Source organism: Phoca vitulina, unplaced genomic scaffold (genome assembly GCF_004348235.1).
Source record: "Phoca vitulina isolate PV1807 unplaced genomic scaffold, GSC_HSeal_1.0 scaffold20, whole genome shotgun sequence".
Lineage (NCBI taxonomy): Eukaryota > Metazoa > Chordata > Mammalia > Carnivora > Phocidae > Phoca > Phoca vitulina.
The window spans coordinates 18413260-18439369 of record NW_022589723.1 but is presented as its reverse complement, the minus strand read 5'-3'; the positions used below and the strand labels follow the sequence as shown (position 1 = coordinate 18439369).

Here is a 26110-nt window from a genome sequence, read left to right as displayed (position 1 = left end):
ACATCCCCCTGATACTTCAATAAACCTCTGCAAAGATGGAAAACAGCTGAACCATTTGTACGTGTGTTCGTGCTCCCTCTAGATACACACACACATTAATTACTTCCTAGGGAATGCCTCTGGTTACCTTCTCTGTCGTCTTCCCTTCTACCCCCTCACCCCAGATAAATGTACCCCCTTAGACCTTGAGTGTACAGAGAGCAGTATGCAAGGGGCAGGGCTGTTAGAGTTCTCCGACCAAATGAGATCCTCTCTGAATGGTGTAGTTGTATAGGAGACAGGGCTGCCTCAGGACCCTGGACTGATTTTGATTCTGCAAAAGTGGTAACCCATTCAAGGCTGCTCTGAAACTTGGCCAATTCTGGGAGTAATCCAAGCCTCTCTGACCAGTGTCAGGCCAACCTGAAACAGTGGGAGTATCTGTCAATCCCCAGGACACCCAGAGTTTAGCTGAGGCACCTATTTTGCTGTGGTAGGGATAGAGGTTCTTGCCACTCTACCGCAATAGGTTGTTCTTGATGAGATGGAAGGAGGGACTCTCAGTGATGCGTTCCAGGCAGATGACTGCACAGGCAACCAGAGGAGAATATTTCATTGAAAGGGATTTAATTCACCATTTCACTTTGACTAGAGGAGTGAATGTCCCCTAGAATTTAGAGGAGGAGACAAAACTCAAAGACCTCAGAGGCCAGACAGATAAATGTTTGAAGCAGACTGTGTAGGTCTAGATATAACTGCAGGTGGATGTCCCTCTAAAGGGCTCATCAGCCACTCAAGTTCAGCCCATCATTGCCATATAGGGATGTGGGTCCAATATCACCAGGTTTTCTGACTTTTCTAGAGATCCAGGCTTTTCCATGAAATCTCCTAGGTTTTATAGTAATTGGCTTCAAATCTGAATTTTTACAAAACACGCTGTGAACCAAATGACATATTTGGCCCAGGTTACTGGTTTGCATTAGAATTCTAGAAAAAAAATTTTTTTTTTCAGCCAGGAGCAGACTGTTCTATGGAAACTATGGGAGTTTTAATGCCCATCACATACTGAAACTATCATTACCTCCTTGTCCTGTTTATCTGTTCCCGCAGGTGAAAGAGATGTAAGAATTGATGATATGCAAAAATTAAAAGTGGTGGAAAACTTTATCTACGAGAGCATGCGGTACCAGCCTGTTGTGAACTTGGTCATGCGCAAAGCCTTACAGGATGATGTCATCGATGGCTACCCAGTGAAAAAGGGGACTAACATTATCCTAAATATTGGAAGAATGCATAGACTAGAGTTTTTCCCCAAGCCCAATGAATTTACTCTTGAAAACTTTGCAAAGAATGTAAGAGCCCTTCCTTAAAACCAAGCACACCACTCTTAAAAATGTCAACTGTTAAACCCTCTCCGGTTCTGTGTTTGCACCATGTACATTTCATTCTATTTACTTCTTCCCCTCTATGGCCTCCCCAGAAGAACATGTTTCCTCTGGCTCAGAACATGACTACCATATTCATCCTCAAGCCAAGGATGCTGGGTCTCCAGCTCTGAGAATTATCCACATGGTGCCCACACAATGGGTCAAAATATGAAAAGTCCAGGCCCTTAATTTGGCTACCATGAGGCAAATGTTGTTTAACCCAACCAACCTACTTTTCCATTTCAACTTGTCACTTTGTAATCACATAGACTCAGCTCTAGCACCATCTAAGCAAAGGAAAATCCAATTGTGCTTCAGATGGAAATCAAACAAGACCAAAAGATTTAGTTTTCGCAGTCTGCCTTTGGTTCACCAAATGGCCCCATGAACACTAGTTCCCATTCTAAATAGAATTCAGTAATCAGAAGAGCTTCAGCTTTTTCTATCATTGAAATATACTGTAGATTCTGCTTCAGTTATGTCAAATTTTAGGCAATGATGTTAATTAACCAAAATTTTCCAGATATTTCCCTCACTGTTCTATTTTTCCATCTGCATCTAATGTAGAAACATGATCTTAATTAATCCAGCTCTCTAATTCATTCCGTTTCTATGTGAGCAACCCGTGCTATATTGACAACTGGTCAACAAAAACTTATTGAACATCTACTATGTGCCAGGTACTATGTAAGCACAGATGGTAACAAGACAGACAGATGTGGTCCCCATTAATTTTTTGCAGAACTAAAAATATTTGGATGCTTGGTGCTAATAGGCCAGGAGTCAACATCTTTGCACAGAAACAATCTTTGCCTTGGTGACATGCAGAAGAGTAGTAAAGCTGTGGCCCATCCCACAGACCTAGTTGAGTATGCTAACACTGGCTGTAATAAGATGATGTGTGTTGCTTTACCCCAGCAAATTTATGTGAAAAGCAAAAGTGGGGACTGTCCAAACTGGGCATATATCACAGGGGGTGAATCACATTGGATAAAGAAGTTACAGTCACTCATCTCAGTGAGGGGACAGTATGGTTTGGACCCTGTCACAGCGTTCTGACCCATCAGTGGTTTCAGGGTGAATCAGAGACTGCATGACTCTGGCTAACTGTCTGATCATTTTCATAGGTTCCTTACAGGTATTTTCAGCCTTTCGGTTTTGGGCCCCGCAGCTGTGCAGGAAAGTACATCGCCATGGTGATGATGAAAGTCGTCCTGGTTACACTACTGAGACGATTCCACGTGCAGACATTGCAAGGAGAGTGTGTTGAAAGTTTGCGGAAAAAATATGGCTTGTCCTTACACCCAGAGGAGACAAGCAACCCGCTGGAAATGGTTTTTATCCCAAGAAATTCAGAAAAGTGCCTCGAACACTAAAGAAGGCTGATCAGTACCTACTCTGGAGCATTTCTCATCAGGAGTTCACATAGAAATCACCCGTTCACCATCATGGTGAACATTCGGTGGCCTGTGCCATTTTATAGGCACGCCTCGTATGGACTGTCAGCAAGTCAGGAGATGTGGGTCATCTGTTCTTGTCCAAACCAGACTTCCAGAGAAAATAGAGGCCAAGAGTTTGCAGGGGAAATGGTCAATCCCACAAAACATGCTTTGGAAAAGATAGGCCACCAGCAAAACTTAGGTCCCCCTTCCCACAAAATCTCCACTGCCCTGCCCCAAGAGCATTTTAATGTCTGGGGCAGAAGCACTCAAGTCCATTGGAAAGGTCAGCCTGATGCTTGGGTACTTAGGGCCAAACATACCTGCTAATGTGAATAAAAGTGTTTTGATTTAGTTTTCAGTGGGTAGGCTCCCCAACATTCATATTCTTTGGAGAACTGCTTACAAATTCAACATTTGACTTTTCCTATGAATTATTCAATTAACTCTTGATTACCCACAGGTGACTTGCCTGTGGCAAAAGTTAAATAGGGGACTATCCTTTCCCAGTCTCTCAATTTATGCCTCAGCCACTCACCTCCACTACGATAGATATAGATTCGGGTAACATAAAGTAACTTAGTAATAGCCTGAGTAAAATATTATCAGGACCACACATCTGCTGTAGGAAAAAAAAATCACACAATGCATTTCAAATTCAAATAAAAATTCTTTTCTTCATGTTCGCATCATTGCTTAGCTCCACTAGTGCTAACCAAGAGATAACTTTAAATAATGACATCTATTAACTCTTACAATGGCCCCAATGGTTTGAGGGAGGACAACTCCTCTACATTTACATCTAATTCCACAACCCAGCGGGTTCAAACCCATTCCATCTTCTTTCTCAACAGTTTCCCCCCTCTTTCTTTCCGTGATCCCGAAGTCAACAGCAACAGATCAGTAGAGAACATGGTCAGGGTAGAGGCTCTGCAATCATCTTTTATCCTACCTCGGATTTAATAGTTACCTTAGAGATTTAACAGCTGTTGAGTTTATTGAATCATTATACATAGCCATGGATAAAATGCACACCTTGTAAATTAGCTCTTTAAAGAGAATCAAGTATGGGATGCCTGGGTGACCCAGTCAGTTAAGCGTCTGACTCTCAGTTTCGGCTCAGGTCAGGATCTCAGGGTCGTGAGATCGAGCCCCATGTTGGGCTCCGTCATGCTGGGTGTAGAGCCTGCTTAAGATTCTCTCTCTCCCTCTCCCTCTGTGCGCCCCGCCCCGCTCTTGTGTGCTCTCTCTCTAAAATAAATAAATAAATAATAAAAAGTTTAAAAAAAGAATCAAGTAGATGAGTTAATTTTCCAAACACCACTCCACTTGTGTTATATAGCCAATATGATTGTATCTACTGAATGCCATTTAGAAATTGAAAAACTCATTTACAAGTAAGTAAATGTTTGCCATTGAGTCAACTGCCATCTCAACATTTGAATATTCTTTTCATCCTACTGTTTGGTAATAGGACAACAGCTGAGTATAAAATGAGAGTGTAAGCACCTTGAGAGCAGGAGCTCTTTTCTTTCTTTTGTAATCCATCCCAATCCCCCATTCTGACTCCCTATATTTACTCTGGAGGAAGGATAGCTCTGAACCGACACTCTTGCTCATAGATAATCTAACTCGTCCCAGAATCCAAGTAAAGGGGAGGCAGGTATTCTAAGAATTCAAGGATAAGTATTAGTAAAGAAGGAAATATTTGAACTTGGCACTATATAGATCAGTTATATGGCCTATACATACACAGAAATATGCCTATGTACCTGGATATATATCCATAGTCAGGTCTGGACAATCATCCAAATAATTCAGACCCTGGAAAGAAAGGCCGGGATTTTAGATGTAATGTATCCAAGTTAATTCACACACTTTACTTTGCCTCTTGCTGGAGCTGCACATTAGAGGAAAACAGTTTCAGATCAGTATACTTCGCCCATCCAGTTCCCTTGGAACTTCTACTGTATTTTGTATGTACATATGTAGCTGAGGCCTATGTCTACACAGTCAAAGTGAAATGGAAGGTTTATATAGTTATATAGAGACATTGTAGATATAAAAATATGCTGGGGAAAAGCTAGGGATGGGGGTGGGGGGCAGGGAAGGATAGGAAGAGGGGAAGTACTGGTTTGAATGATCCAAGCAAACTCCCGGAATCAAATTATCTGGGTAGTCATTCAACTTTTTCACCTTGCTTGGTCTGTACTGACAAACCCCATACATTTGTACAGGCTTTGCCTCAGGAATTTGGAATATCACTGACTTTTCATTAGGCCGATCAACATATATTTGAAAATCCTGTTTTCAGAATTTTGCCTCATTGTTATGTACTTGTCATCTTGAATGTGCTGTGGATTCGGTTTTCACCAGTTTTCAAAGAAATTGTCAGTGAAATGCATGCATTATAAGGGCTCTATTATTGTGAAATCGTGAGGACAATTGTGCCCTCCTATCTTTAGGACTACTGGACACCCCCCAACTGCCTTCTTTGACATCCCACTCTTTCTTCTTCCAACTAGAAAATACTCCTATGCAGAATGTCCCACATATTGAGAAATGTCAGTTGGAAGTTGTCACTTTTATTTCTAAATAGCACCTTTAGTCACTCATGATGCTAATATTCCCGTAAGTGTGTGGCATTGCCCCACTAGAAAGAATACTACTAGCTGGACCCTCCTCAATCTCCTGTATCAGCTGGGCTCTGTGACTGAATCTCTCACCCATACTTGAAGAAGGATTTGCTAAATTAAATTCTGTCAAAGTAATGAGTGACATGGAATTTGTGGTACTTTAGTTGGACTTAGCTCACAAAAACCAAAGTCAAAGGCTGAACTCTCCAGGGCTCAACAGATAGGGCCTGCCCTAGTGAACTCTCTGATTACTTTTCTGCAGCTTTTTGCAGATGTTGGCCTATATCTAGGAAGCCAATGGCCATACCTTGTTTCCACCAAGTCAACCAAACAAACATAATGCATTCACACAAGTCAACCTGGTCACCAAGCCCAGCCCATTAGGTATACTCTGCCCTTCCTCTTCTATCAAGAAAGCATTTTAAAGCATAAAACAAATGGGAATCGTTATAAGAATATAATTATAAAAATTATTGTAAGAATAACCTTGAATCCACTCTAATTATAACCAAATGCAAATGTTTCACAAACTTCAGTATTTTAATTTACAGTAGTCCCCCTTTATCCACGGTTTCACTCTGTGCAGTTTCAGTGACCCATGGTCAGGGAGAGGATGATCCTTCGGACGTACTATCAGAAGGTCAGCAGTAGCCTAACACTATGTCACAGTGCCTGCATCACTCACCTCACTTCTGCTCACCACTCACCTCACTTCTGCTCACCACGTAGTCATTTTATCATCTCACATCATCACAAGAAGAAGGATTAGTACAGTACAATAAGATCTTCCGAGAAAGAGTGAGACCACTTTCACATAACTTATTACAGTCTATTGTTACAATTGTTCTATTTTATTACTAGCTATTGTTGTTAATCTCTTACTGTGCTTAATTTATAAATTAAACTTTAGCATAGGGATGTTTGTACAGGAAGAAAACAGTATGTATAGGGTTTGGTACTATCTGCGGTTTCAGGCATCCACTGTGGGTCTTGAAATGTATCCCCCATGGATGAGCTGGACTACTGTATTAGTAAAATATTTCTTGGGATGAAGATCTGAAATTACAAGACTTGGAGGTTGAGCCTGTGGCCCAGTGGTTTTTTTAAGTTCCTTTCAGCTCTATTACTCCATAAATAAGGAGGCACTGAGGCCAAATCTGGCCTCAGCCTTTTCTTAAATGCATAGTTGGGGCAAACTGTTCAATCTCTCCATACCTCAGTTTTCTCATCAATCCAATGGGGATAATAATTACTTCAGAAGGTTGCTGTGAGGATTATAAGGGATGATTCATGTGAAGCTCTTAGAACAGTGTCTGGTACAGGGCAACCTCTCAAAAAGCATAGGCATAATAATGATGATGCTCAGTCGTTACGTTGACTCATGACACCCTCAATGCAGTAGAGAGGGCAGAAGATGTGTCAGATACTTCTACATCCATTTTCTCATTTTAAGCTTCATGACAACTCTCATGTTAGTATGATTGCCCCAGGAAGCCTCACATTGTATCCATGAGAACTGAGACCCAGGGAGTTTGGGACACTTACCCTCAAGTCCACCTCTCCTTCCAAAGCCCTGGGCCCCTTCATCAAGCTGCTTCTTTGCAACAGGACTCACTGCTGGAAGACTGAGGAGGTCAGTCCCGGTTTCCCAGCTCTCCCACCTTGTGATGCTAGGTAAACCCCTTTAGAGACTTGTCATTTCTTGCCTCCTTACCCAAGGAATCTGACACAGGAAACAGATGAGTTTCTCCATCCATAAAATCTGGATGATTCTGCCTTACCCACCCCACACACAGGTATGTTTGGAGAATCTTTCTCAAAAAAAAAAAAAGAAAAAAAAGATAGTCCACGGGAAAGCGCTATAAAAATTCTCTTAGTATAAGGTGGGGGATCTAACATGTGGATGCCAACATCTGCCTCAATAGGAAATTATCAGATGCCATTAGGCTATTCCCTAACCACTAGGAACATTTCTAGTTTTGCACAATTTCACTTCATTTCAGATGCGCACTGTGAAAAAAAGGAGAGTGGAGGAAAAAAATAGTAATTTACTATAAACACACGGTGGGCAAACTGCACCTTATGATGGCCATAAAATCACCTTTATTTTGGCCAAACTGGAAAATGCTAAGAAGCCCACTATGATGGACAGCTGTTAAGCAATTTCTTCATTTGATAAGGATTCCAGATATGAATGAACTACTCAGTCCCTCATCTCATTATTTCCAAATAGGGGTTTGGCCTGGAGGAGATGCAAACAGACATAGTGCATACAGGCTTCCGCTGCTAGCCTAGGTAAGCTTGGATGGGTAAGAAGCAGAGCACATCACCCTTTTGCCTCCTTTCCACTCCAGGTTATTGTGAAAGTGTGTTTCTTCTTTCAGACCAAGAAAACAATAATGCCTGCATTTACTTTTTACTTTCTTATTCTATTAAGTTCTTTACTTTCTCATTTAATTCTCCCAACAATACTATGCAGCAGGTACTATCCCCATTTCCAGAAAAATTCCCCCATCCATCCATTTATATTCCTTTGCTACCTGCTTGCTAGAGTTTCTCTCTGATACCCATACATACCCCAACACACATGGTCAGTGTCTCAGGTTCTCTTATCAAAACCTGCTCTCAAAAAAATTTTTAAGTCTGCTTTTATCCAATCTGCTTTTCTTTTAAGATTTTATTTTTAAGTAATCACTACACCTAACGTGGGACTCAAACTCACAACCCCAAGATCAAAAGTTGCATACTCCCACCAACCTGAGCCAACCAGGCACCCCTCTAATCTGCTTTTTAGATCTACCTAAGTTATAAATGATAAAGCAAAGCTAAGGCTTGAAATGTTATCCTCCCTTCCAACATAGGTTTTTGTTTGTCCAGAGGATTTCCCAAAAGCATTATAGGCATCAGCAAGCTGGGCTTGTGGAAAGAGAGGAGGGAAAAGGAGGTAGTGCCTTTGAGAACCCCTTAAAATGATAGCACCTACTTCACCCACACAGGAAGCTGGTTCTACCTATACAGTAGTGTCTAGGTTGTTAGGGGTCCCAAATCAGAATGTCTTGAGGAGCCAGGCAGGTAACATAGATCAGACGATCAGGCCAGCTGTTAAGTAGAGCTTGTGTGAAAAAAGGAGCATTCTCACCTAAAGGCATTCAAGTTCAATGCTCTTAAAGCACAGTGCCAGCCAGACCAGTCATCCTTGGGCTGGACTGGGCTGATGGCTTAAGATCTCTAACATCAATTCCTTTCACACCCATTTTTTTTTTTTTTTTTGATGCCCCCTTCCCATCTAACCACCCTGTGAGGCAGGCAAGAAGTCTCCATTTCACTGATGAGGAAACTAAAGCACAGGGAGGTCAAGTGGTTTGTCCAATGTCACACAGTAAAGACCACATCTAGGATTCCCCCCAAGGATCCCAGCTCCAAGTCTGACTTCACCCAGCCCAACTTCCCTTCATAGCTGGCCATCTTCTGAAGATGACTGTGGTGTCCTCTCACCAATCTGAGCCTCGGTGGAGCATCTGTAAATGTGGATTACACCAGAGGACTTCTAGTCATTTTCAATGCTTTCATTCTAACTTGTTATTTTGCTTCATAAACAGAACACCATTTCCCCCTTTATATCTAGGCTCTAATAAACTGAGTGAATAAGGCAATTTCACTTGCAGTTCAGACATGCAATTTGGCTGCTGAAGGGACCATCTGGGCATTCACCGCACATCAACTACAGAATACAAGCCCCCAAACACTAATATGTCTGTATGTAGCCCTAACTTACTGCTGCAGGGGCATGAAACATGTGTTCATGGACCACATTTCACTCACAAATAATCACTTTATGCCCTATTTGAACTTGCAGGCAAACCAATACATTTACTGAAACAAATCCTTTTTTCTGAGTGGCCTTGGTTTCATACTCAAACTAATGGATCACTAAGGTCAATAGTACCTCTCTTCCCTCCTGAAATTAATGCTCTGTCTGGCATGCCTACCACCCTCCCCAAATGCAGCTTGCTGCTTTTACTGTTCATATAGCTCTAGAAACAATCAAAAACACGCAAAGAGAAATGAACTCTCTGCCCATGATAATGCAGGAGTGCCTGACACATTTTTGTGTGTGGTCCTTGAGGCAAGTGTGAAGAGGAAAGAAATGTTATAGGGCCTGCCATGTCCAGCTTACCTCATTTAAACGTCACAACAATCATGCAAGAGATTATTCCCCATTTTGCAGGTGATAAAACTGATTCTCAAAGAGTAACTTACCCACGTCCTCTTACCTAGAAATTTGAACCATCTGACTTAACCCAAAATCTATGATTTTTTTTCCTGTGTGCTACACTGACTAAAAGTGGGATTTGGTCCTTTGTAAAATCAAATATAAATATAAATATAATGACTATAAGTTTTCATTGGTATAGGTATTAAAATTGGGGGACGGGGTGGCAGAAAATCATGTCCTTAGAATATTGATGAATCTTTGCCCCTACCTGAGCTCTGACCAGCCAGATCACCATGGGAATAAGTCCAAAAATAGTGACTCTGTACCGTCTCTCCAACCACAGCCAGTGATGGGTCAAACCAGTTATATTCATTTGGCTAAATGAAGGCATCAAAGTAAATTGATCAATATATTTTCTCTAGCCATCCATGTTTTAATCATCTTGTGTCTGGCACATAGCATGAACTCAATACATTTTTGATGGATAGAACATTGGTGGAAGAACATTTGAGCCACTAAGAGAATCAAATTCTACTAGATTCATAAAAATAATTGGTTATCATATGTACACCTTCTAAAATGGGCCACTGAACCAGCCTGAGACAGTGAATGAACTGGCTACACATTTAAAACAAGAAAAACGGTGCACCTGGGTGGCTCAGTCAGTTAAGCCTCTGCCTTCGGCTCAGGTCATGATCCCAGGGTCCTGGGATCCAGCCCCGCATTGGGCTCCCTGCTCAGCGGGGAGTCTGCTTCTCTCTCTCCTTCTGCTCCTCCTCCCTGCTGGTGCTCTCTCTCTCCCTCCCTCAAATAAATAAATAAATAAATAAATCTTTAAAAAATAAAATAGAACAAGAAAAACATGGCCAAACGGGGTGGTGGTGGTGGTATACTTCTTGGTCAGAGCTTCTGGGAAGAGAGTTCCTGCTCATTAGGGAGTTGGATTAGATGAACCTTGACATCCCTCTTGCAACTTGAGATTCCACAAGTCTGTGAGTTGGTACAGAGTTGAACATTTTCTAATGGAAGCCAAAAAGCTGGTCCCGTGGAACACACAGCCTCAAAGAGGTGATCTTTCAGAAGAACCTCTCAACTCCATAATCAGTCCAAATTCATAAGGATCATGAATAAATGGTATTTTTGTGTTTAATCATCGCATGTGATGCCCACTGGTTGTCAGAAGAGTTAGCACCGTGCATATTTACAAGTCTAACTCATTTCCAAATAAATCCAAAAAAGCACATCTCATCATATTTCAACACGATTATTCCCTGTTCTCCTTCTTAGGTCTCATTCCAGTCTCTAATTCAGTAGCTGGCATCCCGGCTTCTCATAGATCTTTTGCAGGGCCTTCCACACAAGTCCTCCTGGTAGTCCCTTCACTGCCCCGCTGCCTGTCTCAGGTCTGGCGCCAAGTACTGTGCTCAGGGAATGCCCGCCCTGCATCCCGGCCCGGGACTGCTGTTCTCTTCCAGCAAATCTGGTATTTGCTTTTCATCCTTCTCTTTCTTCTTCCTCTGCAGATCCTCCTTCCACCCTCCTTTGTGCTTTCTGAACCTCTGTTATCTCTTTTCTTTCTCTTACAGTCCCCAGTCACCTTCCCAAATTGCTCTGGGCACAGGTCACAGGTTCAGCAGCTTCATGGACCCTTTTATTCAGCACTGGGGGAGTTGAGTTGCCTACTCCCCATTTACACCTCAGGCTCTTGCCTCGGTGAGGGGTCGCCCTTCCTCGCTGAGCCAGTTTCCTAGGAGGGCCATAACTACCCAAAGCTGGGTGGCTTAAAACATCAGAAATAAATTCTTTCATGCTTCTGAAGGCCAGCGGCTGAAATTAAGGTGTCAGCTGGGCCATGCTCCTTCGGATGCTCTAAGAGAGACTCCTTCCATGCCTCTCCAGTTTCCTCTTGGCCTCTTTGGCTTGTGGCCTCATCACTCTACTCACTGTCTCCGTGGTCACATTGCCTCGTCCTCTTCAGTCTGTCTCAAGTCTCCCTCTGCCTCTCTCGTAAGGACACATCATGTGATGAGAGCACACCAGGTAATCCAGGATGATCTCATCTCAAGATCCTTAATTACACCTGCAAAGGCCCTTCCCCCCGCCCCCCAAATAAGGTCACATTTACAAGTTCCAGGGATTTGGATGTGGACATACGTTTTTTTGGGGGGGTGGTGTTCACCATTCAATCCATATAGTCTCTCAGGACATGACTGGCAGTTTATACTTTTTGGAGCAGTGTTTCCTAAACTTGAATTTACATCTGAGTGACCTGGGGATTTTGTTACACTGTGGATCCTGACTACACTGGCCTGGGCAGGGCCTAAGATTCTGCATTTCTCCCAGGTCACTCTGATGCCCAGATAGGTGGTCCAAGATGAGCAAAGCATGTAGGAGCGTCGGCAGCAACAGTACCCACGAGCCTGGTAGGAGGGAGACCCTCAGGCCCCACTCAGACCTGCTGAGTCCGAATCTGCATTATAGCTAGATCCCTAAGCTGCAACACTGGGGATCTCTTTGCATGTTGAAGTTTGAGAAGCACCAATCACACAAGAAGGTTTTTATCCTCCTGCATTACACCCAAGCCCCCTCCTGCCACTCCGTACCTGTGCCTGTGGAGTCTTCAGCCCTGGGAGGGCAGGTCTTCGGGAGTTTGCTGCCTGGCTGTAACTCCCCTGAGCCCCTGTGGGGAAGCCCCTGGAAGGAAATTAACCTTGCCTTCCCTTGCACTTAATTCTATTGCACAAACTGCCCCACCCTAAGCCCCAAGCCAGGCAGCTATCTGTCCCAAGACTATGTATGCTATATGATTCCTATAAGCCACCAAAATTGTGATGCCCACGGAAACCACCAAACAGGCTCTTGCCCTGCCCAGAGAAATCACTACAAAACTCCCCCAGGGGACTTTGTTCCTGATACAGGGATCGGTTAAATGTGCTTTCTCCACTCTTCTGATGCCCACAGCAAACTCCTTACTTCCAAGGAGTCAAACTATGCAAATATGTCACACACAACAAAATCTTGTATTAGGCATCTGCCATCATCACTTGTGTGGTTTCTTTGCTCAGGGAGTTTTCCCTGAAAAAGATCCACCCTTCAGCTTAATGCCTCCACGGGAGGTGTCCAGTCAGGCAAAGGCTGAACTCCATCAAACTCAAATTAAGTCCCGGTTCTGCAATTTACGAGCTGTGTGTCCTGGGACCAGCTGCCTAACTTCCCAGAGCCTAGTGTGACCCGTTGGTAAAGGTGGGCATAACACATGCCCCATGGGATCCTTCAATTAGATACACCCTGCGTAGTAGTAGAATCGTGTCTGTAAGGCTCAGCAAAGGTGCTCAGAGAGTGTCGGTTCCTTCCTTCACTCTTCCTGTGGTGGTCCTCTTTCCACAGCCCTTAGGAAATGAACAGGTCAACTGCGTCTTTCCTTTTTCTTCCTCCTTCTCCCTCTTCCTGGCTCAGTGGTCTTTCAAATAGTTCACTTTATTTTTTTAAAGATTCATTTATTTATTATTTGAGAGAGAGAGAGAGAGATTGTGGGGGGGAGGGGCAGAGGGAGAGGGAGAAAGTCTCAAGCAGACTCCCCCCTAAGCGCGGAGCCCGTGCCGGGGCTCAATCTCACAAGCCTGAGAGGCTGACCTGAGCCAAAATCAAGAGTCGGAAACTTAACCGACTGAGCCACCTAGGCGCCCCTCAAATAGATCATTTTGAAAAGACTGGTCCCGATCTTGTCCTAAGAGGTCTATCTACATTTGTCTCCACATCAAAATAAAACTATGCCAACTTAAAAAAAAAAAAACACAACTCTGAAACTGATGTTATAAACCTCCAGAGTTAAGTTTTTCCCTAATGCTTATCATCTTCATCTTGCAACAAAAACAATTTATTCTTGCCTTATTCTTAATTTCTTTCTTCAACAAACGTGCTATGTGCCAGGCCCTGCCCTAAGTGCCTGTTCCCTTGCAGCTTATATGTTGAAAGAGAAAATAAATAAGTTGACAGATAATAAGCAAGATCATTTCAGGGGGCACCTGGGGGGCTCAGTCATTAGTGGTCTGCCTTCGGCGCAGGTTATGGTCCCAGGGTCCTGGGATCCAGCCCCGCATCGGGCTCTCTGCTCAGCGGGAAGCCTGCTTCTCCCTCCCCCACTCCCCCTGTTTGTGTTCCCTCTCTTGTTGTGGCTCTCTGTGTCAAATAAATAAATAAAATCTTTAAAAAAAAAAAAAAGATCATTTCAGATGATGGTAAGGACAGCGAAGGAAATAAACTGAGTGATGAGATATGATGGGGGAAGGGGCTCTATTTTAGTGTTAGATGGTCAGGTGAGGCCTCTCTGAGATACTGACGTTAAGACCAGATTGACAAAGAATAACTAGTCAAGATCTGGAAAAGAAAGTTCTAGATAGAAGGAATAGCCAGTGAGAAGGCCTTTGGGTGGGATGAAGGTTGGAGTACTTGAGGGCTCGCAAGCAGTGCTGCTGCAATGTCATAATCAGAGGGAGCATGAAACAGGGTTGATGAGGTAGGCAGATGCCATGGCCCCAAATTCGTGTACTGAAGCTCTAACCCCAATGTAACTGTATTTGGAGGTAGAACCTTTACAGAAGTAATTAAGTTAAATGAAGCCATCAGGTTGGGGCTCTAACACAGTAGGATGAGTGAGTCTTGCCAGCACACGAGGACACAGTGAGGAGACAGCCATCCACAAGCCAAGAAGAGAGTCTTCACCAGGGACTGACTTGGCCAGACCTTGATCGGGGACTGCTAGCCTCCAGAACTGGGAGAAGATGGATTTATGTTGCTTACATCATCCAGTCTATAGTATTTTGTTACGGCAGATTGAGCAGACTAAGACAGCAGACCAAGCTGCACCACAGGGACCACAGTAAAAAGCTGAGCAGAGGTATGCTGGGTCTGGCTCATTGCAGCTCACAAAGGTCAATGCTGAGTTTTCAGAAATTGTGTGAGCCAGTAAACACCAAGTTGGTGGCTTGAGATTGGCCTCAGTGGGAGTATTTACACCATGGAAATGAGCAAATTCTATAAATCAAGGCTTTTCTCCCTCAACCCAGACCACCCTGCCCTTTTAATTTTTGCTCCCAGGACTGATTTCCTGAACTTTCAATCAGTAAACCAGCTCTCCTCTTCACTCAAAATAACCATCAGTATCAGGCTTCACAGTTGAGACCCCCCAAAAATGAATCAGAGCCTCAAAGACTCTCAGAGCTAAAGGACCTGTAAGACCATCTGGCTGAGCCCTTGCTCCACCCCCACTCTGCTCAATGTAGAAACTGAGGCCTGGAGCTTCGTGGCTTGCTCATGGATGTACAGAGAGTCGGCAGGGGAAGAGCACAGACGGCCACTGGCTTCTTGTCCAGTATTGTTTCTATTACACGGAAAGGCTGAGCACTAGTGAACACAGAAGACCGTCCTGCCATTCTTACTTCAGTGGAGGCCAGGAACAAGTGGCAATGGCAGGACATTTTTACAAACTGCAAATCACTAAACAATCAGAACTTAGGACTATTATGACTTGTGTCTACTGTGGAGTCCGCTAAGGTTGAACTTTGGTTGCCCTGATCCTCTTGGTGTGGTTTGCCTCCATGGCTGATCACCTGTGACTTGGTCTACAAGAGCAGAGAAGGGACATTTCCAAGAGAATCGGTGGTCCACTTATCTTCAAATAGGGTCATCTTAATTTTTTTGAAGTCCAATGTTGCTTCAGCTCATAAACTCCACTCTCCACAATCTGTCAGTATATTTTTAATTTTCTAGGTTGCTATTCATGTTTTCAGATGACACACATCCTGCTCGGCACCCTCTGCAGCCTTTATGAGCATGTTCCCTGTATGGCCACTTGGGTTAGGAACATTTAAGGAGAGCAGATCAAGAAAGAGCTTTCACGGAGTGCCTGAGTGGCTCAGTCAGTTAGACATCTGCCTTCAGCTCAGGTCATGATCTCAGGGTCCTGGGATGGAGTCCCACATCGGGCTTCCTGCTCATCGGGGAGCCTGCTTCTCCCTCTCCTTCTGCCCCTCCTCCCCTGCTTGTGCTCTCTCTCTCTCTCTCAAATAAATAAATAAAATCTTAAAAAAAAAAAAACGGTTCTCAGGGAACAAGCTGCTTTTTACTCAGCTTTAAGAAAATGTACACTCAATGCTGATAACTTCTCATAGCTTCTTGTTATTTATGAAACGAATTCAGATAATTTAAAAGGGGCCATAAGGGCAATCAAAGAAGCTTCCCTCTTTTATTTTTTTAAAAAGATTTTATTTATTTTTGAGAGAGAGAGAGAGTGTACAAGCAGGGGAAGAAGCAGGCAGAGGGAGAGGGAGAAGCAGGTTCCCCACCGAGCAGGGAGCCCGATGCAGGGCTCGATCCTAGGACCCTGGGATCATGACCTGAGCCGAAGGCAGACGCCCAACCATCTGAGCCACCCAGGCGCCCCAGCTTCCCTCTTTTAATCACACACACACACACACACACACACAAAATAAGTTAATCTACCACTTCTTTTGAAAGATCTTGCAATTATAGATTATGGAAATAAAAGTGACTTAAGTTCATTAGGATGAAACACTTGCATCTTTTCTTAGGAATTAATCATATCTCAGGGTTTCAGGAGAAATTCGTTATATGATTCTTACTGTTTTCATAGATTCATGGACTGTCATTGTTGGGGAAGACACAATCCACCTATAAACCCTCAAGGCCTAGAGGTGACGAACTCTGCCTAAGGCCTCACAGCTCCTGGGCAGCAAGATGAGAAAGCAGCTCAGTCTCCCAATTTTCAGTCCACTGCATGCTTATGAAACTCTCATTGTCCCTTCAAGAAGGCTCAGGTTACCCTCTGCCTAGCAGGGAAGGCTGTTCATCACTTCTGCAATGGTACTGCCATCCAAGGATGGGATCTAAATTTCATTCAGCTTTCAAGGCCACCTCCCGGTGCAGGGGCCTGCCTGTCCTCTGCTCCCAGCCTGGCCCTGGCCCTGTCTCCCTGAAGCATAAAGAAGACTGTGCCTTCACCTGGCTGTGAACAGTGACACAGAAATGGCAAAAGACATTTTTTTCCCATTGATGAATGCAGCTGAGTGCTTCAACACTTCATTCCACCAAGGTCTGGATGTGAGCCAGCCTTGGTCTACTTGGCCCATATTCAAGTCACTTTTCTTTTTGCCATGAACTATAGTTCTATTCATTATGGGGGAAATTGGAGGAAATGAATTGGCACTCGAAGTTTTCAAGTCATCCTGCGTTTCTAAGGGACTGGCATCAAGCTTGTAGTAAAAACACAGTCATGAGATGCACAGATGTGGGAGACACGAACTGAAAACCTTTTCTTTTTCTTTTTCCTTTTTAAAAAAAATACTATCATCATAAAATACACATAACACAAGATTTACCATCTGAATCATCTTTGAGTGTAGAGCTCAGTGATATTAAGTGTATTCACGTTGTTATGCAACCATCACCACCATCCATCTCCAGAACTCTTTCATCTTGCAAAACTGAAACTCTGTACCCATTTCACGATAACTTCCCATTTCCTGAGCTCCACAGCCCCCAGCAACCAACATTCTACTTTCTGTCTCTATGCATTGGACTATTCTAGGTACCTCATATAAATGGAATCCTACAGTATTTGTCCTTTTGTGACTGGCTTCTTTCACCTAGCATAAGGTCCTCAAGATTCCTCCATGTTGTAGCATGTGTCAAAATTTCCTTCCTTTTTAAGGCTGAATATTCAATACTCCATTGCATGGATATATATCGCATCTTGTTTGTCCATTCATCTATTGATGGGCATTGGTATCTGGTCTATGGAGTTCCAGTAAAACAAACACAAACATCAGCTTTTTCTTCAATAGCAAGAGGTTTACCTATCTGATTTGAACTTTTGCCTCAGGGCATCAGATGTGGAATGACCAAGGTTGGGAAATTAGCTCAGTGAAACTGGAAGGTAGGGGATGAAGAACCTAGAAGACACTCTGCATACAGGGAAGCAGATGGGAGGACGAAAGTAGTTTGTGTGATGCGGCAAAGGAGGGATCAAAAAAAAAAAAAGTGCTGGCTAACATAGATTAACCCTGGGTCCCTTGGAAGCAGTGTCTACCTCAGACTTGGCAGGCGAGCTCGGACTTCTAGATCTCTGGGCCGTCTGCAAGACACAGACAAGCATGTGGAAACTACACCCGAAACGACAGTGCTGCCCAAGCATAAAACAGTAAAAATGACATTATTTGAAAACACAGTTATCCTCAGAGGTCTTGAATAGATTTTGAAAATTATATGTTTTTCTAATTATTTGTTCCACACAATTTTCCACAGGTTCTTTTATCTATACCTGAATGGACATAAGCTGAGGGTGACCCTAAAATTCTATTGGTAGCTTATGTTTCTAGAAGATTCCATTTGAATTATTTCCCTAAATCTCAAGTTATTAGACATCATAATGAAAAATTTATTAATGTATAGTCAATACCAAGGGTATTGTCCTCTGAACACAATTCTAAAAAAGTCATTCCAAAAGTGTTCTGAGCAGTAACAGCATCATTAGAACAACAGTATGATCCCCAAGCTGAATATAGAAGTTCCAAATGTCTATTGAGAAACAGCATCATTCCTGTAAATTATATCTCCCTCAGGGGCTTAGTACTGTCTATTTTTTTTTAGTATTTTCAGGATATTTCCCAACAAGAGGATAATTTTGAAACCAGATTACTAGTGTACCTAACTTTTATTTTTCAATCGAACAAAGTGTCATTAGCTTAGTAGCTGAAATCGAAATAGAAACACATTAAATTCAGTTACTAAGATCTAAAGCTGAAAATAACCAGAAAACCAGAAAAGATAGGCACAGAGTTTGTCACTGTCCAGTCCTGTCCTGTCCCAGGAGAGCCAGCCCCTGCCTGTTCCCATTTCTGGACATGTTTTTCTCAATACCACAATAAGGATTTGGTTTTACGCTAAGTGTGGTAGAGTTTTATTAAAATGTAGCAGTGTGCTATCGTTCCTCTACTTCTTAGTATCTGGTATCGTAAATATGTTCAAGTTTAAAGTAGGAAAGCAATACTTCTGGTGATGCTGAGAAACAACACCAGGAGTCAGAGCACATGGCCGTCGGCACGCATAAATGTCTCTTTAATGTGACTGTCTTTGGGTAAATGTGGTGGTGACAAATTAAGTGTTATGAATTTTCCTTTTGGCTCCTTGTGGAAACTGTCCATTTATTAAAATGTACTATCTCTATTGTAATTATGAAGATTGATTTCATCTCCAGAGAATCCAAAAATCAGAATTCACAAACTGGGGCTCATGGTGAGATAAACGCAGATACGGAGAGTCAGCATTTAGAAATTTTATAGCAATGTGACTCAGTCACGTCATTCAAGTACGTGATCAGAAGACTCATCTCACTGAAGAGAGTAGGGGCTGGTTTAGGTATTTTTCATTTCATTTTCTTTCTTTTTTTTTTAAAGATCTTATTTATTTATCTGACAGAGAGAGAGAGAGAGAGAGAGAGAGAGATCACAAGCAGGGGGCGGCAGGAGGGGGCAGAGGGAGAGGGAGAAGCAGGCTCCCGGCTGAGCAGGGAGCCTGATGCGGGGCTTGATCACAGGACCCTGGGATCATGACCCGAGCCGAAGGCAGATGCTTAATGACTGAGCCACCCAGGCGCCCCCATTTTCTAGTATTTTATTTTATTGACTATTTTAGGTGTCAGTCCATGATGGGCTAAAAATCAAGAAAAATAATTTGTCCTTCGCCACAGAAGCTCTGCTTTAGACCCTATCTGGGGTTGAATAAATGTGTATATTATGTCTGCCCCAAAGTAAATAACAAAAATCCTTTGGAAACTCTTATTTCCCCCAGATACCACCAGGGTTGAACATGAGGTCATGTTCATAGCAATAGCCACATCCGCTGGTTCTAACTCCCAGCCCTGCCCCACGGGAACTCCAGCCCCCGCATTTCTCTCACGGATCTCTGGGCTCCTAAGGTAGCCACCACTGGACCACAACAACTTTATGTGTCTCTCTAGATTTCCTTGGCCCCAGCTTTTTCCAGAACCTCAACCGTTTGCTCAAACGAAAAGTGCCAGCAGTCACCATCCCCTCATCTCTTGATACCTCCTGGCTGTCTTAGCTTCCCCCCTACCGTGCCTGCCATAGCTGGAGCCTCAACAGCCATGCACCCAGGTCCCATCCAACCTGAGCCAGGGGGCTCTGGCCCCTTTCACTGCTTCTGGATCCTTGGAAGCACTGTGCTTAAGTTCTGGGGTCTGGCTTCCCCAGAAGCTGCTGGAAAGAATCCAGTGACCCAACCTGGAAGTACAGGGGCCAAACAGGAGACAGAAGGGACATGGCAGGTAAATTCTTCTACCTCCCTCCCCCACAAGTTCTAATGCTTGGTGCTTCTCACACATCCTGTTTTTATTCTTTGCTATACCTCTGTGGTGGGTATTACCATCCCCACCTTACAGTCAAGGAAACTGGGGTTCAGGGAAGATAAGAGTGTCCAAATACACCACACACGGGTACAGTCTGGTCAGTGCAGAACAAGCCAGTGCCAGCTTCGACTAGGATCTATACCAGGAGCCTGAGCAAGGGACACCTAGCCATATGTAAGAAATCCAGGGGCAGAACTGTTCCCGAAGGAGAAGAGATGCTCCCATCAGAAAGAAGGCGTGAGAGGGCTTGTCTTGCCTGACACTACCTTCTTCTGGAATGAATGACCAGTGTTGGAACTCATTTTTGATGGGGTAAGTCCTGACCCTAATGTGGACCTGACCCTGGGTCCCAGCCCAGCCACATGCTGGCTAAGTGACTGTGGACCTTGTGGATCTCTGGGCTCAATTCCCTCATACATATGTGGGTGATAGAAATGCCTTCCTCACAGAGTTGTTCTGTGACTCACAGGATGCTTTGTACATTATCACATTGTGCAAAGGTTTGTTATTACCTCAGACTCCATCTTTAGCGCCCAAGAAAATCCCATATAAGCTGCTGGTTTCAGCTGCTTCTCTATTTCTACATCCTGAGTTTGGTCTTGCCAATGGGTGGAGTCAAGCTGGCCCAAATGCCAAGAAGTACAGCCCAGTTTACTTTCTAAACCGTAGGATTCCCATTTTCAGTTAGTGTGAGCCTGGAGACCTCATACAAAGGTGCCAAGACCTAGCTTAGGGTGGGGAGGAATGTGGGGCATCTAGGGAGAAGCAAGTTAGCGGGCCACAGAGGGATGCAGGTCAGCAGGCCCGAGAGGGGGAACACAGTTTGGGGAAGGAGTTTAGGGTGAGGAGGTGAGGTCCAAGGAGACCCAACTGAGGGAGATTTTTAAAAGACTTAGTTTAAAGGTCAAGGTTTAGACTGAAGGCCCATTCGAGTCATATAAAATAATGCCTCATTTTGCAAATGAGGGAACAGCTCCAGAGAGGACACCTGCCACTCTGGTGGGTGGGCCCTCCTGGGACTAGAACTCAGGTCTCCTGACTCTTGATCTAACGCTTTTAAAACTGACCTTTATCTCCTCCATGCCACGTCCACCCTGTGTCAAGAGACCAGGCTGACTAGACTTGCCAGGACAGCAACCATTTTTAAACAGCTTATCCTAAGACATTTCCATTTGTCAGAACACAGGTCCCAGTTTGAGGTTTGGGTAGTACGCCCCCCCCCCCCCGCCCCCGCAAACCGGCAGGAGGGCCACGCAGAGGGCCCAGGGCCTCACTTTGATTGAAGACCTCCCGCAACAGGCTGGGGGAATGCCCTATGGTCCCCGCGTCTGCCAGCAGGGGGCAGACATGGAAAAGATTTGTCAGCTTTGAAGTTTGGCAGCTTCCCGCAGAGGGGAGGGCGGCCTGCCTTGGTTTCCAACAGGGTCTCTCACCAAATTGGGCTCCCAGCCAGGGACCAGCAGTAAAAAACCAGTATGATTGGTTTTAGTGTCTAGTAAAATGAAAACATTCATAAATGTTCATTTGCTCTGTCATTTCAGATTCTTTAGTGCTTACGCTGGCTGGCTCCAGACAGGGCACTTGATTTTAAATCATCACCAGACCATAGAAGAGCTGTGACCTTGGGGAGTAACTCTGGACACTTGGCTTCCACATTTGAAAATGAAGGGGGAAGAAAAAGAAAGAAAGGGAAAAAAAAAAAAAAGGAAATGAAGGGAACCACAGTGCCCACCTATTGAGGTTGTTGACTAGCACAGATTAGAATTTGCCTGCCACATGGTAAGGACTCAGGTGTATTAGCCAGCACTTAATAGTGGTTTTACTTTATTAGCTTATGTCTTAAATACTTACTGAGCATGTACTATGCATGAAGCCCTAGGCCAGGTGTTTAGGAGATAGAATAATGAATAAGAAACTTCTTCAAAAACATCACAATTATTATCTTTTTTCTATTGTTATCTTTTTTCTATTATCTTAACAGTAACTCTATAATCTCTGATTCCTTTTATTGTTCTTGTTATGAGGAAGCTCAGTACCAGGTCTGATGGTCAATCTGCTGTTTTGTCCACAGTGGCCAGCAGACTTGTGTTTTTCTTTTCGGCTGTTTCTCATATTCTATTTATATTCATATTTTACTAAGTCACCATATAAATCTTTGACCTGGCCTGCTCCATCCAGGGGTGTGGGCTTGCTGCATTGCTGACAGGAAGCACTGGTCAGAGATTAGAGCACTTTGGGGAAAGGAGGGCGCCAACCCAAAAAAAAAAAAAAAAACCTTATTTACAGGTAAGGAAGTGGCTAATGAGGCCTGAGGGAAAAGGGAGGAAGCAGAGACAGCAACAGTCAAAACACCGCTGAGAAAGACAGGGTCTGGGCTCCTCCGAAGGAAGAAAGAAAAGTGGGTGAAAATCCACACGGCCCAGGGCCACCTCCCAGTGTGGCAGAGAACAGGGAGAAGAGAAGGCCACTGGAGGTGTGCCTGCGCTAAAAAGCACAGGTTAGGGGAGGAGTCCCTTTATATGTATTTCAGGGGTGAGGGGGAGGGGAGACAAGTAGCAATAGGTTTCTCATCAAGAAATAAAAAGGGGGGGAGTAGATATCACCGTCCCTGCAGAAACAGTTAGGCACCCGAGGGGAGAAGTTCCTGGGGTCAGCCTGTCCCACAGCTGAGTCTCCAGGTTCCCCTGCGATTGTGAGCTGGCCTCAGATCACTGATGTTCCAGGAGCCCCCACCCACCCACCCCTCCCTCCCCACCTCCCACGAACCAGGATGTATATGAGGAGCTAGTCACCACATATGTTCAAAACACAGCAGGGCTGCCATTGGCCTTGCTCGGCACATGTTGAAGAGGCCTGTAGGCAGGCCAGCACACTTGACCTGAAGGAAGAAAAGGAACAAAAGCCAAATTGCTGACTGTGGCAAAGGAGAAGCAGACTGACCCATCTGTTAAGGAAATGTCAGGACCAACCAAGTCACAATGTGACTTTTATAAACTAAGCAGACCCCACAAAAATTTGTATCTCTGTGGGCCAAAAGGTATGTGCAGAAGCCATAAATTGGAAACTATCAAAATGTCTATCAATTATAGAATGGATAAAATGAGTTGTATTGTCATAGAGCAATGAGAATGAAAAAACCACAGCTACGTACAACAAAATGGATGAACCTCATCAGCAGAATGTTGAACAGAAAAAGCCAGACCCAAATATCCTTACATAAAGATCCAAGACAGGCAAAACTGTGGTGACAGTCAGGACAGTGCCTCCCCTTGAGGGCAGTGAGCGCAAGGGGGCATGAGTTCGTTTCTGGGGGGCTGGCCATGTCCTTACATGCTTACACGCATAGGCGTTCCCTCTGAAAAGTCATGGAGCTGTGCATTTTTCTATAAGTATATTAGATTTCAATAAAATTTCAAAACAATCAACAACACAAGCAGATCCTGGAGTCTTGACACAGCGGGTCCCAAGGAGAGTAGGAGCCCCAGTGGCACCCCACCTTGGTGCCAAACAGGCGTAGAAGGTGACCAGGGAGTGAGGAGTGGCCACCACCCCAGCAGCTGGCTTCTTAGGGTCATCAGCCAACTCACCCAGAGATCCCGGCCTGGTTGCCCTGGAGAAGCTAAGCAGTGCCATGGTGCTTGCAATCCCACGAGGGCTACCTGGTGTGCCAGCAAAGCCAAACTGCCCGGGTTTGAACACCAGCTCCACTGCACCACCCAATAATCTGACCTTAGGTCAGTGCCTTAAACACCCAGTGCCTCACTTTCCATATCTATACCATAGAGGTGATGATAAGTTGAGTACATTAAATTTGGAAACGTGCCAAGCACTTTGATCCTCACACCTACCATGTGAGGGAAACTCCAGGATTAAGTGATTTCAATGGGGCCACACGCCTCGTAAATGCAAAACGGGGATTGGAAACTGAGTTCTGCCTGGTTCCAAAGCTCATAGTGTAAGGCTTCCCAAGAAAGAGAAGGAAAACTCTCTCCCAGAAACCACAAATAGGGAAGATGACCCGAGGAAAATCATTCAAATGCAAGGAAAAATGTAAGACTTTGGAATAAGCAAAGGAGATTACTGGATAGCCTTTCAGTGGGATGCTGGAGCCTTTGCAAATTACCTGATGCTATTGAGTTATTTTACAACTCTGAAAATTGCATACAGGGGATAGCAGTGCAAAGAATTCTTGTCTAAAGACATGGAAATAAACTCTGCAACCTCTTCGCAAAACATAATAAAGCAAGTTTCAAGTCCACATATAAAGTTACTTCAACATTCCTTAATCCCTTACAAATCAAGCGTTCTTTTGACTTCTCCTTTGAACCAGTTACAATATCTAACCAGTTCCCTCATTCAGTTAGTGACTTAAATAAAATCTTTGACATGTGGTCACTTCACGTTTGCATGAGAATCATGATTTTACTTTTTTTTTAATTCTCTAATACGTGGGAAAGAGGTTCAGATTTGTGGCCCCAGGATTTCCCGAGGAAGATCCATCCACTCTTTGCTCTACTGAAATTTGCCAGCAGGAGGCAAGGTGACCCTCACTGGGCAGGTGTGAGGCCAGGGTCCCAGGTTTGGCCTTGTGCTCTGCTTCCTGGACAGGGCTGGCAAGGAGAGCGGAAGGCTGGCTGTACCTTGAAATGAACTCTGGCCAAACCGAAAGCAATTAACAGTGAGAGGGGATGGATTCTGGCAAAGCCAGGGCACCTCTCAAGCTGCCTAGTGACTCAGGGGCCTGCAAAAAAGAAAAAAAGGGTCTGACTGGGAGGCGTGAATCCTGAAGAATTAGGGGTTTAAGTCTTTCCCTGCCCGTTTCCTAGATCTGTGACCTTGACAAATTATTTAAATTCCCTAAGTTTCATTTCTTCCTGCTTAAAATGTGGCTAATACCACAGTATCCACCTTTCTTGTGGAGAGAGGGATTGTGCAAATGAAGCAAGGTGATATATATTGAAACCTTCGCACCATCTCTGCCCTTAGCATGGGACAAATGGCAACTATTTTCAATGTCATTGTCCATTGTCCATTGACTCTGCAGCTCCTAGTGGAGGATACAGTGAGGAAATGCTCACAGCTTTTGGGTTTTTGGACCAATGGAACACTATTATTACAATTATTTTGCCTTGACAGAAAAGAGGCATTGTAACCCACACTAGGTGAAATAAAACCCAATCTAAAAACAAGTCGAGTTCTTGTTAATCTACCAAAGCAAGAAGTAAATACTCTACAGTTCTTAACCACATGAATGAAGGTGAATACAGGATTTCCAAGGGAAAAAGTAGCTATGGGTGGGAATACTACTGGCTGGCATTTATTGAATATTTGCTCTCTGCCAGGCATATTTAGGGCTTAGCATTTTCACTCTTTGTGACAACCTCATGAAGTGGGAAATGTTACCTCCCCCTTTCTGGTTGGGAAGTGAAGTGGAACTGGGATTTAAACCCAACTAAGACAATCAGCCCTACTGTGTACAGAGCACCCTGGAAGGCCTGATCCTAGATCCTAGGATGTGAGGATGTGCAACTAAATGAAGACTCTCAGGTACTGGCAAGATCTCCAGGTGGCGCTGTCCAGCGCCAGAAGACAGATGCTAAGGAGAGGTCAGCTATTTTATCCATTCAACAAATATTTATTGAGGACTGTTCCATGTCAGGCACTGTTCTAGGATGAATATAACAGGTAAAAAGCCCTGCTCTCATTGACCTGAAATTCCAGCGGGAGTGATTGGATGCTAAACATAAGCAAAATATATAGTATGTTAGATAGAAATAAGTTCTGTAGAGAAAACTCAAAAAGAGAAAAAGAATTTGGGGAGCCAGGGGTGAGGTGGTGGGTACAGCTTTCCTTAGTGTGCTCAGGGAAGGCCTCAGCTGGGGTGCATTTGTGTAAAACCTGGAGCTAACTTGGGGAAGGGCATTCAGAATGGAAGGTGAGAGGGTACTTGGCAAGTCTGGGAAACAACA

The 26110-nt window shown here is 44.0% G+C and overlaps 1 protein-coding gene across 6 annotated transcripts in view; it reads left to right on the top strand.

The window, feature by feature from the left end:
- The window catches only part of LOC116640812 (aromatase), a 129440-nt gene extending 125472 nt beyond the window's left edge, over positions 1–3968 (top strand). For all 6 annotated transcript variants that reach the window (XM_032418070.1, XM_032418071.1, XM_032418073.1 and 3 more), the window contains 2 exons: positions 1090–1331; positions 2534–3968. In XM_032418070.1, coding sequence (XP_032273961.1) covers positions 1090–1331; positions 2534–2782 — 491 coding nt within the window. In that variant the 3' untranslated portion in view covers positions 2783–3968. The remainder of the gene's footprint in view (positions 1–1089; positions 1332–2533) is intronic.
- Positions 3969–26110: the final 22142 nt, after the last annotated feature.